The following is a 13525-nucleotide window of genomic DNA, read 5'->3' on the forward strand; positions in this document are numbered from 1 at the left end:
AGACTGAATGAGTGAATCAGTGTGAGACTGCTGAAGCGAATTATACCAATTATACCACTCGGGTTCATCCAAAAGAAATCTGATAATCCCTCAATTATTTCAGTTCAGATAATAAATGAAACTGTGTTTCGTTTGCGTTTTCAACCTGAGGCCCCGTTTTACACGACAACACCTTCAAGGGAAATCACAAAACTTTCGTCTTTTTCTTGACGACGTTGCTCGGAGCCGCTGAAAACTGCTCCCAGAGTGTAACTTCTTGGAAATGCTTGGGCTCCGTAAGCAACAACCGGCAGCAGCAACTCGTGTTCCGGCCTGCCGGCGACATGGTTTCCAGTGTTTCTGTCTTTGAAAACGTGAAATGTTCCTGAAGGGGAAAAGGTGAAAATGATGTTTTGCCTTGAAACGTCGTCGCGTAAAACGGGTCTTGAAGCTCCGTCACCCCCTTGTATTTGGCTTCAGCCTGCAGAAACGAGAGCGCAGCTGCCTGTTCAGTCACTGTGAAGACCAGCCAACCTGTGGATCACTTTACACTTCTGCTGCACTGAAAGAAGGAAAGAGACAAACCTTGCTTTATGGGGAACTGAAGCACTTACTTTAGTTTTATTTGCTGATTTTTGAAGGACGGGTGGATTTGAGTTTCCAGTGCTGCTTTAAAGTGCCTCCCTGTGATCAGTAATGCGTTGTATTGTCAGTTCAAAGTGGAGGAAAACATGTTTAGTTCAGGTTCTGCTCATCCTGTGTTCCACGTTCTTCCTCCAGCACTGTGAACTGAAACAGCCGTATGCAGCCCGACTGTCCTCAGTGACTTTCACACTTCTTTCTCCTTCTTCGCTGTAACATTTTGTATTTTTGTAGACAAAAATAGCAAAAGCCAAAAGTTCAGTGAGAATCTGCTGTAACATTTTTAAATGGAGAAAGACCAATAATACTGCATCTGACCTTCAGTACTCGTATTAAACAGGCTAAAGTTACCAGTTAGTAATAGATAGAGGTACTTTCTCACTAGAAAACAAGATAATAAAGAGATTTCTTTCAGTTCTGTATGAGTTCAACTGATTTACGGTTTTCTTGAAGATTCTCGTACATTTAGATAATTAAAGGCACTTCGACCTGCGATAGTCTTTAAATCCTCTTGAAGGCTTGCAGATAGTCTTTTCCACATTTCTTGATTTTCTTTCTGTCTGGGTAGATGCTCCATTTGATCTTTTTGTTGGTGTTAAACGTTTTGTTATTGTAAAACTAAATATGAGCCAATATCAGTTCTATTGGTTTTAAATTAAATAAAGTTTAGAGGTATTGCTAAGGATGTAAATCTGTCTGAATAAACGGTTGATTTTTTTTCATGTGTGAAGTGTGGTTTTGTTTTGTCTATTTATATTACAGAAAACCATCCAAAAAATGTACCTTGATACATTTATTCACTATCTTGAGAGTTAAAAATGAAGACGTTTTGAGAAGAAATAAAGGGTTTTTATCATTTAAATAATTCAAAAGTAATTAATTTGTGAAAATATAAATATTTTCATCACATAAACTCTATGCAATAAAGAAAAGGTTTCAAATGACAGGTTATTTTGGCATTATTTCACTGGTGTGGCCCACTCCAATAACAGGGCTAAATTGTGACTTAAAGGATAAGTTTGGTTTAAACAGTTTTCACGTTGTTTATAGAAGGATGTAGAACAATATACTCACTCAGAAGGGTTTTCTGATCCGAAAAGTGGTCCGGGAGAAATTTAGATCCATAGTTGAGCTGCAGACATCCATATACTGTTAACCAATGGGGCATGTGTGGCGCCGGCTCCCAAAACAGCTTTAATCGTCCATAAACTCATTAGTTTCACCAGTATTTCCTCATGGTCCGCTCACGCCACTCCTCCACCACAGCCCGGTGTCGCAAAATACCTGCTGTTGCGGTTTTACAGATCTCTGAAGTGAATACAGTGATACGGAAGTAAACTGAAGTACATTCACCAAGAGACACAGTAGGTGGCGCTGTGTACCTAAGTTGTTGGTCGCCACCCGCTCCAAAGAAGAAGAAGAAGATCTCTGAACTGCAAATATCTTACTTCCAGATCACCGTATTCACTTCAGAGATCTGTAAAACCGCAACAGCATGTATTTTGTGACACTGGGCAGTCGTCACACATGCGCCACACATGCCCCATTGGCTAACAGTATATGGATGTCTGCAGCTTGACTATGGATCTAAATTTCTCCCGGATCATTTTTCGGATCAGAAAACCCTTCTGAGTGAGTATATTGTTCTACATCTTTCTATAAACAACGTGCAAACTGTTTAAACCGAACTTATCCTTTAAACTCAAGTTAAACGTGAGTCCTGCTGTGAAGCATGGTGGTGGCAGCATCATGCTTTAGGGTTGCCTCTTCCCTGGATGAGCGAGGCAGCTGCCCAGAACTTACTTGAAAATGCAGCTATGTCACACTCAGGTTACCTGAACACACCAGACTTAAGACTTAACATCTGAAGGTGATCGGTGGTAGTGTGGTTGGGGGGGGGGCTCTCGAGGACGCTCCCAGACTGCCCTCCGTCAGCGGCTCTTCCTCACCTCCGGGTGTGGACGCCCCTCCTCTCCGCCGCGGTGCGGACGGAGGAATCCGTCATCTTTCCTCCGCCCTCGTGTTTTCCCTTCCTCCTCATACCTGTCCGTCGTCAGTCGACCCCGGGAATGTCGGGAACTGAACCAGATTAACTGCTCACTGCATCCGTCACCGGAGGCGGTGTGTGGAATTCAGGTAAGCCTTCAGGCTTTTTCTGCAGTTTTATCTGATGAGTTTGATACTTCAATTGTGCCTAAAATGTGTCAGTGTTTGCATGAAGTATAAGGAGCAACATGTCAAAGTATCTCAGGATGAATGGTTTTAAATGCAGGAATTAAAACAATCTTTAAGGAGAATTTCTCAAAAATTCACAGAATGCAGAAAAGAACTCTGGAGACAAAATCCTGTCACCTCCCTGGAAACATTTCGAAAGCGAAGCTGCTGCAGAAGGTTAATGTGCAGATAAGAGCAGAACACAGTGACTAACAGGAGCCTCGGTGTGTCCACGGCGGCTCCCGGCTCAGTGTTTCCACATCAAACAGCGCTGTGCTGTAAACACTGCGACACCCACAGCGGCCGGGCGCCCGACTGGAGTCAGTCTTTCTCTCTTCTGACAGGTGGAACACGAAGTCCCTCTGATCTTCCAGGTGTTAGTGGAGGGAGACTCTCTGGGAGGATGAATCGCTCCTGTGTGAACTGCCTGAAGAGTCTGCTGACCGCGCTGCACTTCCTCTGCTGGGTAGGTGCTGGACGCCACTCTCACTTCCAGCTGGTCCCTTCACACCCTGGCATTCTTATAGTCTTGGCTTCAGAACTGATTTCAGGATTCTTTGGTCCTTTTTACCAACCTTTCTTCTTGAGTAGTTTTCTTTCAACGTTTCAAATCAAAGAAAACTTTTCATAAAATAGTTTTCCCTTTGCATGGCCAGGTTTTAGAAGCATCATCCGTTTACACGGAAACAGCAGAATCGCTGAAGTTGATGTAGTGAGCAGGCCGAGACACCAGTTGGTGCTGTTGGTTGTTTCAGTAACGAAAACACACAAACATGCTCCCACGGTAAAAAAAAAAAAAAAAAAAAAAAAAAGGAGAATATGGATATCGCGTGAACAGACCAAGTCGGATTGTGATTACGGTGACTGTCGACTCTAAAACTACCGATTTCCAGGAGAATCTAGACTTGGAGTCATGATACTCTGGAGGAAAACACTGTTCTTATTATCTTTGGCTCTTCATCTGTGAATTTGCAAGTTCTTGCAGTGCATGTCTGGTTTATTTTCCCTGGATAGAAACCAAAACATTCGAAGTGTTGTGACTGTCTATGTAGAACCAGCAGAGGGCGCCACAGTATCGTCTTAGACTGTCTTCCTCTCCTGCTGCTCTTCTTCTTGAGTCGCACATCAGTCCTGAAACTTCCGCAGAAAATTGAGCAGACTGCAAATGAACCCACTGACCCACGAGCTTTGTTTTGTTGGATAACATCAGGATCTTCATAAGAAATAAAACATACGCTCACTGGTTCAGCAACAGATTCCTCTATTACTTTTTTTTAAACTTAATTATTTTCTAAATATCAAAAAAGATGTATTATTATTATTATTATTCTATTATTATTATTATTGTTGTTATTATTATTAACATTGTTTTTATTTTTATTTTAAGATTTAATTTGCTGATCAATTTCAAGTTAAACTTCACTTCTTATGTGTAATTTTATGTTTAAAATTGAATTTTTATGTCAAAACAAAATAACTTTATAAGTTCACAGTTCACTTTCTATGTTTAAAGTTCAATTTGAAATGTTCAAAATGTGTTTTGGTATGTTAAAAGTTCAACTTTAAATCTGGAAAAAAAAAAAAAAAAATATATATATATATATATATATATATATATATATATATATATATATATATATATATATATATATATATTCATATATACACACATTCAGTTTAACACTCAATTTTGCAAAAAAAGTAAGTAAACATAGTTGCCCTTTTGAGACATCATGATATGCAAATTAGATGAACAAATCTACTTCAATGTTTTGGTCAAACGGAATAATTTTGTCTTTTAAAGTCCCTCAAACCTGTTCCACGTCGCAGCCTTTTGAAATCTTGACTCCAGAGTTGCATGTCTGGCTCCTCGAGGGTGAACCGAGCTCCTCCTCTGTTTCCTCAGCTGTGCGGCGCCTTCGTGGTGGCCTTCGGCGAGTTCCAGATGATGCACTCCAAGTTCGCCTCGCTGGTCACGTCCTTCTGGCCCATCTTCCCGGCCAACACGCTGGTGATCACGGGCACCATCGTCACCTGCGTGTGCTACCTGGGCATTCTGGGGGGCATGAGGGAGAACCGCTGCATGCTCATCTCTGTGAGTAGCGCCCGGGGATTCCCATGGTGCTTTGCGGTGCAGCCTGGGTGACCGGAGGTGTTTGAACCCTGTTTGCAGTTCTTCATCTTGCTCTTCATCCTCATGCTGGTGGAGCTGGCCATGGCCCTCGTCTTCCTGGTCTACAGCCGAGAGGTGAGATGTTCCACCGCTCTGTTCGGTTGCCGCGCCTTGTTGTGTAGACGGGAGTAGCATTCAAATTGTTTCTGTCAAACTTCTCTGAAACGATCAGTTATCACTCGTTTTAACTTAAATTGGGGGACAGTGTGAAAAAAGTCATTGAAAACATGACAGTCTGAGTTACTGTATATTAGGGAGACAGTAGCTTTGGTGAAATTAGACAATTTAAACACTCTGATAATGACACAGACCTCTCGATATGCCACAATACCAGCAGCCTGCTGCCTTATCATGTTCCTGGAACCGGTATTAGAAAGTTCTCATCATCGGCCTGCTGCCTGCATGTGTCCTCATGAAACCAAACAGTAGTGTTTGTATTGTCCACTCTAACCCCCCCCCGCCAGATTCACTCCTACTTCGAGCGAGACCTGATGCGCAGCCTGGAGATCTACAGGCAGTCTAGTCCATCTGCCAACACGACCCTGAAAGAAGACTTCGATGCGGTTCATTTCCTGGTGAGGACCTGACCTGTATTTCATCAACATGGAAAACAGAAAGTTTGACTTAACCTGAAGGAACTTCTGAAAGCATAAAACTAGAAAATGAAGGGTGACGAACCAACAGTTCTTGGAGAGTATTTTGTGGTTTTTTGTTTTTTTTTTTTTCCACATTCCATCAAACATTTGCAAAGCTTTGTGTTTATATACTACCCATTACAGGTTGAACCAGGACGTCTGCAAAAACAGCTAAATATTAAAAGTTGAAGTTATCCTGGTAAACGAATCCAGAATCACTCATTTATTGCCCATTTTTTGTCAATTCTTCAGCCAGAAAATCAGAAGGTCTAATTTGCATGATGATTCAAGTGAAAATGCCTCGTTTTGTTCTCACTGATGAGAGTTTGAAACGACAGAAACACTGAAAATGTCTTAGCATGCCAGGCCACAAGTTGGTGCTGGTAGTTGTTTTCGTAATGAAACCACACGCACATATGTGTGAATGCGTGTGTGTCATGTGAATGGGCCTCCTTTGAAAATGTCATGTAAACAGGACCGACATAAACCCCATTTATCAAAACAGTAAAAGTTGCAGTACAAACTGAGAGTGTACCAGTTTCTATTGACAAACTCAGACTGTGATTAGTTTTGTGTAAAGTAGACCATCCATTTGCTTGTTGCTCTGCATGTTTCTTATGTAAACTCTGTAAATGTCAGCGTCCACAAACAGAAGCTGCTGGAGCAACGCGGCCGGTTCTCCATTTTCCATTCATCCATACTGTTCTTAACACTTCTCCCTCTTTCTACTTAAATAACATTAAATGTTCCTTCTTCGTCTCATTATTGTGTTTTTTTTTGGGTGCAGTTTAAATGCTGTGGCGTTCACGGTGAGGACGACTGGAAGGGGAACGTCCCGATCTCCTGTTGCGTTGACGACCCCTGCAACTCGGCAGTACAAACCAACTGGGGACAGGTTGGAGACATGCCATTTGTATGAATACAAATATTTGTTCTGTAAAGTATTCTGTGTAAATGAAGGCTAACCGAACAGACTGTACCTTCCAGGGCTGTCTGGACGTGCTGAGGGACTGGTTTGCCAGGAACTACTTGAGCACTGGGGCCGGCGTCATCACCATGTTCATCATACAGGTACTCTGCACTTCATTCTTTTCCATACAGATCTCCCATGTTTTCGTTTTTATGTTCACACAGCGACAAAAAAAGTCAGGATTTTTCATGGTCCCATTTCCACAACAGTGTTTTCAAGTGAAAACAGAAAAAGTTGGAGTTGAGTGTCTGTTTACATGAAAATACAACAAATAAGGACATTAGAAGAGCAGCTGATGTTGGAAAGTCTTGTGCAAGAAACAGAGTAGGAAGGAGAAACGATGAGAATGGAGACACTATATAGAGGAGAAGAGCATGTTATATCCTGATATATACACGTTGCATGAAAAAAGTGTCTCATAGTGTGGAAGAAATCATATATGAGCTAAGAATAGCGTGGGAACAAGAACAGAGCCCTGGGGCACACCCTGTGTGACAGAGACAAGTCAGGAAAGCTCTTCCTCGCCAGACAAGAGAGAATCATGAGCAACATGACAAATCTTTCTTTCTCAACACCTTGTCCTCTTGTTCTGCGAAACATCTTTTCTTCCAGTTTTTTCACCTGATTTATACATTTAACATAAATTCATATCCAATAATAGAAATCTTTGCCTTAGCAAAGCACTGCACTCATGTACTCTAGTTCATATGTTCAGAAGAATAAACTCAGTGCTGTTAGTAGGTCATATTTGGGCAGTTTGATTCTCCGCATAAAAGAATATATAGTAGAGAAACGGCGCTCAGTCGCCTGCAGGCAATCCTTTGCATGGACGGGGTTAGAGTATTGATCTGCACATCACCGGTTCATGGATGCACTGAGAGTGGACGTGCAGACGAGGATACAGTAAAGAGGGGAAAAGATGGAAGAAGATGATCTGTTGTGACAAACCCTCACGAGAAAATACTGGAAAAAAAACAGAAAGGCATCATGGCATTGGTGAGACTCACCTGAGCGTAATATTGGCTGTATCTGGCTCCTTAACTAAAATGACCTTGATTCCTTCGTGTTAGATGAGAACATCACTCTCAGTAATATGTCGATTCGTTCAGTGTGAAAAGTTGTCTTTTTGGAGATTTTATGTCTCTTATTAGAAGCTGTAATGTGTCCCTCTGTCAATGACTGATTTAACCACGTTCTGATTGCTCTGCTATTTAATGTTGTTTTGCACCAGATCCTTAATGACAGCAATTCCCAGTTTATTCTGTGAGCAGCACAACACGGGCGTCTTCATCGATTCAGCTAAAGCCACTGAAACGGCCCATTATTATACTGTAGTTAATAAATTAAGCAGCGTCAGTCTCTGGCCCTTCTGTTAAATGGCTCCTCAAATACTTTACTGACTGAAAGCTCTATTTTCAGTATATGTCAGTATATTGTACACTATATTCAATTGCATATTTTGTTATACGGAGCTAAATAAAGGTGAAATGAATAAAAGAAATTTAGCTTTTTCCTTTTTTGTGCTATATTCATAAAACATTCAGAAAATCTCACAAATCAATGTGTTGTTTTTCTCCCCACCTCTTCTTCTTCCACAGTTTCTTTGCCTGTGCGTCACTGTGCCTCTGTTTTGCCACTTCAGCCGAGAAGGACTGGGCTACCAGTGACCTCAAAAAAAAAAAAAAGAAGAAGAAAAATCTTCAACCATGCATACGATTCTTTTTACTCTTTCCTGGGTGTTTGCTGCCATTTGTCAACAAGCGAGGGCGATGAAGGAAAAGCTGAGGATGAAGGTGACATTCCAGTGAGATACATTCTGACATGATTCTGTCAAAAAAAATATGAAGGCTGAGAGAGAATCATCTCCAGGGATGCATGGATACCATTTCTTTAAAGTACTGCAGTAGTACTCGTGCTAACCTTTAGCTTACAGCCTGCTGTTCATGAGCGGACCAGTCAGACTTCAGCCATGTTTAGCATACAGCATCGCTGGCGTGTGAGCCCTGAAACTCTTTAGCATGTAGCATTGCTGGCGTGTGAGCCCTGAAACTCTTTAGCATGTAGCACGGCTCTGAGTTGCGTGGTGACGATCTCTGTCTTGGGTTGTATCTGGGATCTTTTTCTGAACGTGCGCAGTATCAGACCCGATACTGGTATTGATGTCAGTGCATCTCTACTCATCACAAAAGGAAAAAAAAAAGTTTTTCCTGTGTATCAAAAATTCAGACTCGCATTAAACCCAGGATTTCCCTCAGGAATGTGTGAGATTTCACCTCCTCACTACAAACAAACAACCAAATTAATTACTGTTTGCTGCTCAACACATGGCTTCTTCTGTAATTCAAATCTCTTCTTGTATACAGTTTTTTTTCCTTTCCTCCTCCTCAAGGTGAATATACTGTTTTTCTGTCTCCTGATGCTCATGTGTGAATTCGTTGGGGGTTTTACCCCCAGCATTACACTCCAAGGCTTGTTGATCATGTGGCGATGCTGTGTGATTAAAGTTAAATTGAACATATACTACACCTGTTTGGGAACCAACAAAACCTTTAAGCAGCTCTATGGTGCCTTTCAATAATGCTAAATTAACTGTAGTACAGAAATTTAGTGTTAAAAGCAGCGGTATACAACACACACACACACACACACACACACACACACACACACACACACACACACACACACACACACACACACACACGTAAAGGGACTGTGCAAACATAATTGTAATTAAAAAAGAAGCCTGTTAATATTTTCTTGAGTGCACAGACAGTTATCCATGGATTACTGTGATACTGCAGAAAAGGAAACATTTTTTGTTAACAAATAAGTTAAAATTGTTAAAAAAAAATGATCCAGGCTTTTTTTTTTTTTTTTTTTTTTTTTTTTTTTGGTGAAGTTTGATTTTTGGTTGACAGATGCCACACTCATGTGCAAACATTGTATATAAATCTGCCTTATCCTCGATTTTCCCTGCATTCACACTCCAGTTATCTCATTGAACATTCTCTTTTTTAAAATAAAAAAGTTCAATAAAAACAAGTGTGCTGAAAACAACACTTGCTGTACATGTGTGAGTAAATAGAACAACCTTTTCCTCCAGGGTGTCATGGCTCCCAGTCCAGATTCTCCTGGACTTGGTGGTTTTACAGTGATAATCCAACTTGGTGGTCTTTCCACTGTCAGCTGGGATTGGTTCCATTGCTCCATCACCATGAGATGGATAGAGCAGACAGGAGAAAGATGGATTGGTAGATCAGATCAAACAAGGGCATGAAGATAAGACGACAAAGCAAAGAACACAAAGAGTTAAAAGGAGCTGTAGCCAGCATAGATTTGAAGATTTTGCCACAAAATACCCATAATCTAGATTTTAGATGACCTTTTAGCTGTTTTGTTTAAATTGTGTCACTCCAAACTCAACAGTTCTCTGATCTTCAGCACATCATCAACTCCAACACATCTAGTCTGTTTTGCCATGATGTGTTTCATCAGGATGTAAACTGGAACAGGTAACGGCTCCCTAGATCTCCTGGATCCCAGCTGTGTGTGGACGAATGACCCCGGATTTCTAGATTTGGTTTTATTCCATTGCAATGTGCGCGACTGTGCGCAGACATTATTCTGACTGCGTGATCGATGCACTTCCACCGGCTGCCATAATGCAGCTGTCGTTTCTCGTTTCCATCAGATGCAAAATGAGGTGCTGAACAAAGGAGAGACGTGAGAACAGCAGCCAAATAATCTCTCTCTGAGAAAACTTTTAAGTTTCTCAACAGAGCCGGTGAGGCCAACGGAGTAATCTAATCTGAATCTGATGAAGAAAAACAAGCTGGGACAGTTTGTGAATAGAGTGACTGAGGAGGGCTTTTTTCCACTCACACTATATTTTGTCACTGGAGTCATGCAGTCATTTGGTTGATATTTTTTCCCTCCACACAGTCAAAAATTGTAGTCTCTGAGTAATCTTAAATTTTTGTTTCATATTTATTCAATTTAACCACAGAAAACTTAGTCCTGATGTAAACTTAAAGATACTTTTGTAATATCAACCAAAATCAGCAGGTTTTCAAACTTTCCTGAGCCCGTTTCTTCTTATCCAGTATGACTTTACTCCACAAGGTGGCGTATTGAGTTGCTCAAAGAAGCAGCAGAGGTAATAGTTAACGGCATTTCTTTCTAAACTACTGATTTAACTGACAAAATATGAACAACTGCAACAACCAACGGAGAAGAAGAAGAGCCAAAACTCTGCCTGCTGCTAACGTGGCTCAGCACTGCTACCTCTTAATCTCTTTCATGTTTCGATCTTTAAAGCTGACGACAGATACTGTATCTTAAACACTCAGAGCTGGATCACCTCTAAAAGGCCACCTTCAGAAGGTTCATTTCCAGCTGAGCATTGTTCTGAAATGCTTCCTCTCTTATCTTCCCCCATCTCTGGGTTCTTCATGCGAGCCATCCATCCAGATCACGCCATCTGTCTTTGAACTCGCATGGCGGGCGGGCGTTTACTGCCTGTGGCTGTGTGCAAGCCTGATAATGAAGGTGCTGATTACATGAAAGCGTCGTGGTGCTGGCAGCTCCAGATAGTGCCACTTGTGGCTGGATTGGAGATTTATCGCTTCGGCACGGCGAGGAATCTCTGTTAACAACTTCCTCTTGCGGAGCGATGCGCGGCCTGATTGATGCCTCCGCTGATTCCTCCTGAGATGTTTTCACAATCTCTCTCCTCTGTCGGCGTCCTGGGAGTGCCACGCCATGCGGTGACATATTCAATACTCGATCTGCTTGGTTGCATTTATCACTTAATCTTCTTAAAGTCTGAGACAGTGTGAGCAAGAGGAAATGGCACAGATGAGCCACAACATTATGACAACTTGTCGGTTGTTGTGTGCGGTCAAAACAACCGTGGCGAGACATGAACGGAGTTCCAAGTCAGGAGCAGAAGCATTCGAAGGACAATGAGACGCGTGTCTCAATTCAGCAGTCCAAGACGAAGAGTCCTTCTTCTTCTTTCACGATCGAAACAGTAGATCTTCTTCTTCCTCTCCTGTTCCTGAAAATATCTGCTGGTGACTCATTCAAAATGGCAGGACTCAAGGGACTCACAAAGAAAATCGGCTCCTGCTGTTCATCCCTCTGCCCTAAATCTGCCACCATCATTCCCTCCACCAGTCAAGTCTGTCAATCCTGTTGACCTTGACCGATGTCAGTGTTCATACCGAGCAGATGGGTCGACAGAAAATGTGACCATCGTATCCAACAACATGGCGGTCTTCGTAGGTTGACGAGCTACGTTAAGTTCTACACTCAAACCCAAAAACTGGTCATGATACTGAGTGGTATTCATGGACACTGGGCTTCCTGAGTAACAGAACTCAGCCCATCAGGATGGGGGTCCGGGTTTGTACTACACTCATCCTGAACACTGGAGCACCTCAGGGTTCTGTCCTCAGCCCCTTTCTCCTCACTCCTCTCACTCATGATGGCTCCCTAATCCAAGAAGTTCCTCCATGGATTTCTTCACACTACCTTAATGTTCGATCCCGCCTGTCCTCATCGCTCCCAAACAGGTGAGTTCAATACTCGGTTGTGGTCAATGCACCTGAAAAAATACGACCGTGTTAGAGAAAACTCTTTAAAGCTGTTAGTTGGTTTTTAACTTCTATAAATTGCAAATAAAACAAAGCTATAGAAAAATTCAACAGATTATCGTTAAATTTCAAATGAACCTAAATAAGATGTTAGTAGTGTTGAGCCAGAACTGCTTCATGAAGCTGCTGCGAGACCAGAAATTAGCCAAAGTTCGGTATTTCTCTACTAGTCTGGCTTCACACCGGAGAGCACCTTCAAACTTGACTGACTTATTGACAAACCAATAGAAATATTCTATTTTTAGAGTATGTTGAATCAAATGATGGTCCAGTTTGAACCTGAGAAACTCGTTGTAGTACAACAAAACTAGAAGTTCCTGGTCTGAGTCCTCATCCTGTCAATAGAAAGTTTCCTCCTCTGAGTCTGGTTCTGTAGAAAGTTTCCTCCTGAGTCCCTTCACATGACTGTTGTTATTGAAACTCTAGAAATCAGATTGAATTGAATTGTGTTGAATCAAATAAAGCTAAATGTGTTACTGCAGCAGCCTGTCTGCTGGTCGCTGGATGGAATTTATTCTTCTGGTGCAGTATAAAACACACTTGCAGGCGAAAAACCTCACTCTGCACTCCAGTTTGTTCTGCAGCAACAACAATGGTTCATGATTATTTACTGGCAACACATTGGTGACCTGTTGGTTCACTATCAATTTGTTTATTACTTTACCTTAAGGAAATGTTACCATCAGGGTTGAAAACCTATATCTCTACATTATTATATTATATTATATGATATTATATGATATTATATCATATTATAGTAGGAGCAGCAGCAGTATTCATAAAATTGTTGCTTTTTTACTTTATTCTTATATTTTCTACTTCTTTAGATACTTGAACAATGTCGATGCTTTTAAAGAGTTATAATGTTATTTTGAAGAAATGAACTAGATTATAGATCAAATTACCTATATTATGGTAACAGAAATATTCCTTTAACCATCTGAAAAATATGAATTATTTTGGATGTACTGTAGAATGAACCTTACCGGGCTGATGAAGTACTAACTCAAAATCCTGAATTAATTGGCACAAAAGTCATTAAACCCTGCAAAAAAAGGTTAGTTTAGTATACATGAACTATTTGTGTTCTATAATTTCACCTTTTAAAATATTTTCATGCAACAATTTCTCAAAAAGGAACAGAATTATATGCATAATGTAATAATGTAGAGGGGGAAATATCTGTTTTTGGGAATATGCAGCTGTGTGTGAAGGTGGCCTGAGACAAATGTGACAATACGTGTTCGTACTCTCA

General features: G+C 41.2%; 1 protein-coding gene across 3 annotated transcripts; it reads left to right on the forward strand.

The window, feature by feature from the left end:
- The first annotated feature begins 2610 nt into the window (after nucleotides 1–2610).
- On the forward strand, nucleotides 2611–9313 carry LOC115398654 (leukocyte surface antigen CD53-like). 3 transcript variants are annotated; one of them, XM_030105536.1, is made up of 9 exons: nucleotides 2678–2757; nucleotides 2937–3012; nucleotides 3180–3301; nucleotides 4742–4930; nucleotides 5009–5083; nucleotides 5473–5583; nucleotides 6431–6538; nucleotides 6631–6714; nucleotides 8212–9313. In XM_030105536.1, the coding sequence occupies exons 3-9, from the start codon at nucleotides 3239–3241 to the stop codon at nucleotides 8278–8280; spliced, it is 699 nt and encodes a 232-aa protein (XP_029961396.1). In that variant the 5' UTR covers nucleotides 2678–2757; nucleotides 2937–3012; nucleotides 3180–3238; the 3' UTR covers nucleotides 8281–9313. The 3 variants fall into 3 exon arrangements, with proteins under 3 accessions (XP_029961395.1, XP_029961394.1, XP_029961396.1); XM_030105535.1 differs by lacking the exon at nucleotides 2937–3012 and having other exon boundaries at nucleotides 2611–2757; nucleotides 3210–3301; XM_030105534.1 differs by lacking the exon at nucleotides 2937–3012 and having other exon boundaries at nucleotides 2624–2757.
- Nucleotides 9314–13525: the final 4212 nt, after the last annotated feature.

Source organism: Salarias fasciatus, chromosome 12 (genome assembly GCF_902148845.1).
Source record: "Salarias fasciatus chromosome 12, fSalaFa1.1, whole genome shotgun sequence".
Classification (NCBI taxonomy): domain Eukaryota; kingdom Metazoa; phylum Chordata; class Actinopteri; order Blenniiformes; family Blenniidae; genus Salarias; species Salarias fasciatus.

Bases quoted from the DNA above. Each gene is read 5' to 3' on its own strand.
- LOC115398654 (XM_030105535.1), top strand. From the start codon at position 3,239: ATGAATCGCTCCTGTGTGAACTGCCTGAAGAGTCTGCTGACCGCGCTG. The intron at 6,539-6,630 runs GTTGGAGACATG...TGTACCTTCCAG, and splicing joins TACAAACCAACTGGGGACAG to GGCTGTCTGGACGTGCTGAG. The intron at 6,715-8,211 runs GTACTCTGCACT...CTTCTTCCACAG, and splicing joins TCACCATGTTCATCATACAG to TTTCTTTGCCTGTGCGTCAC.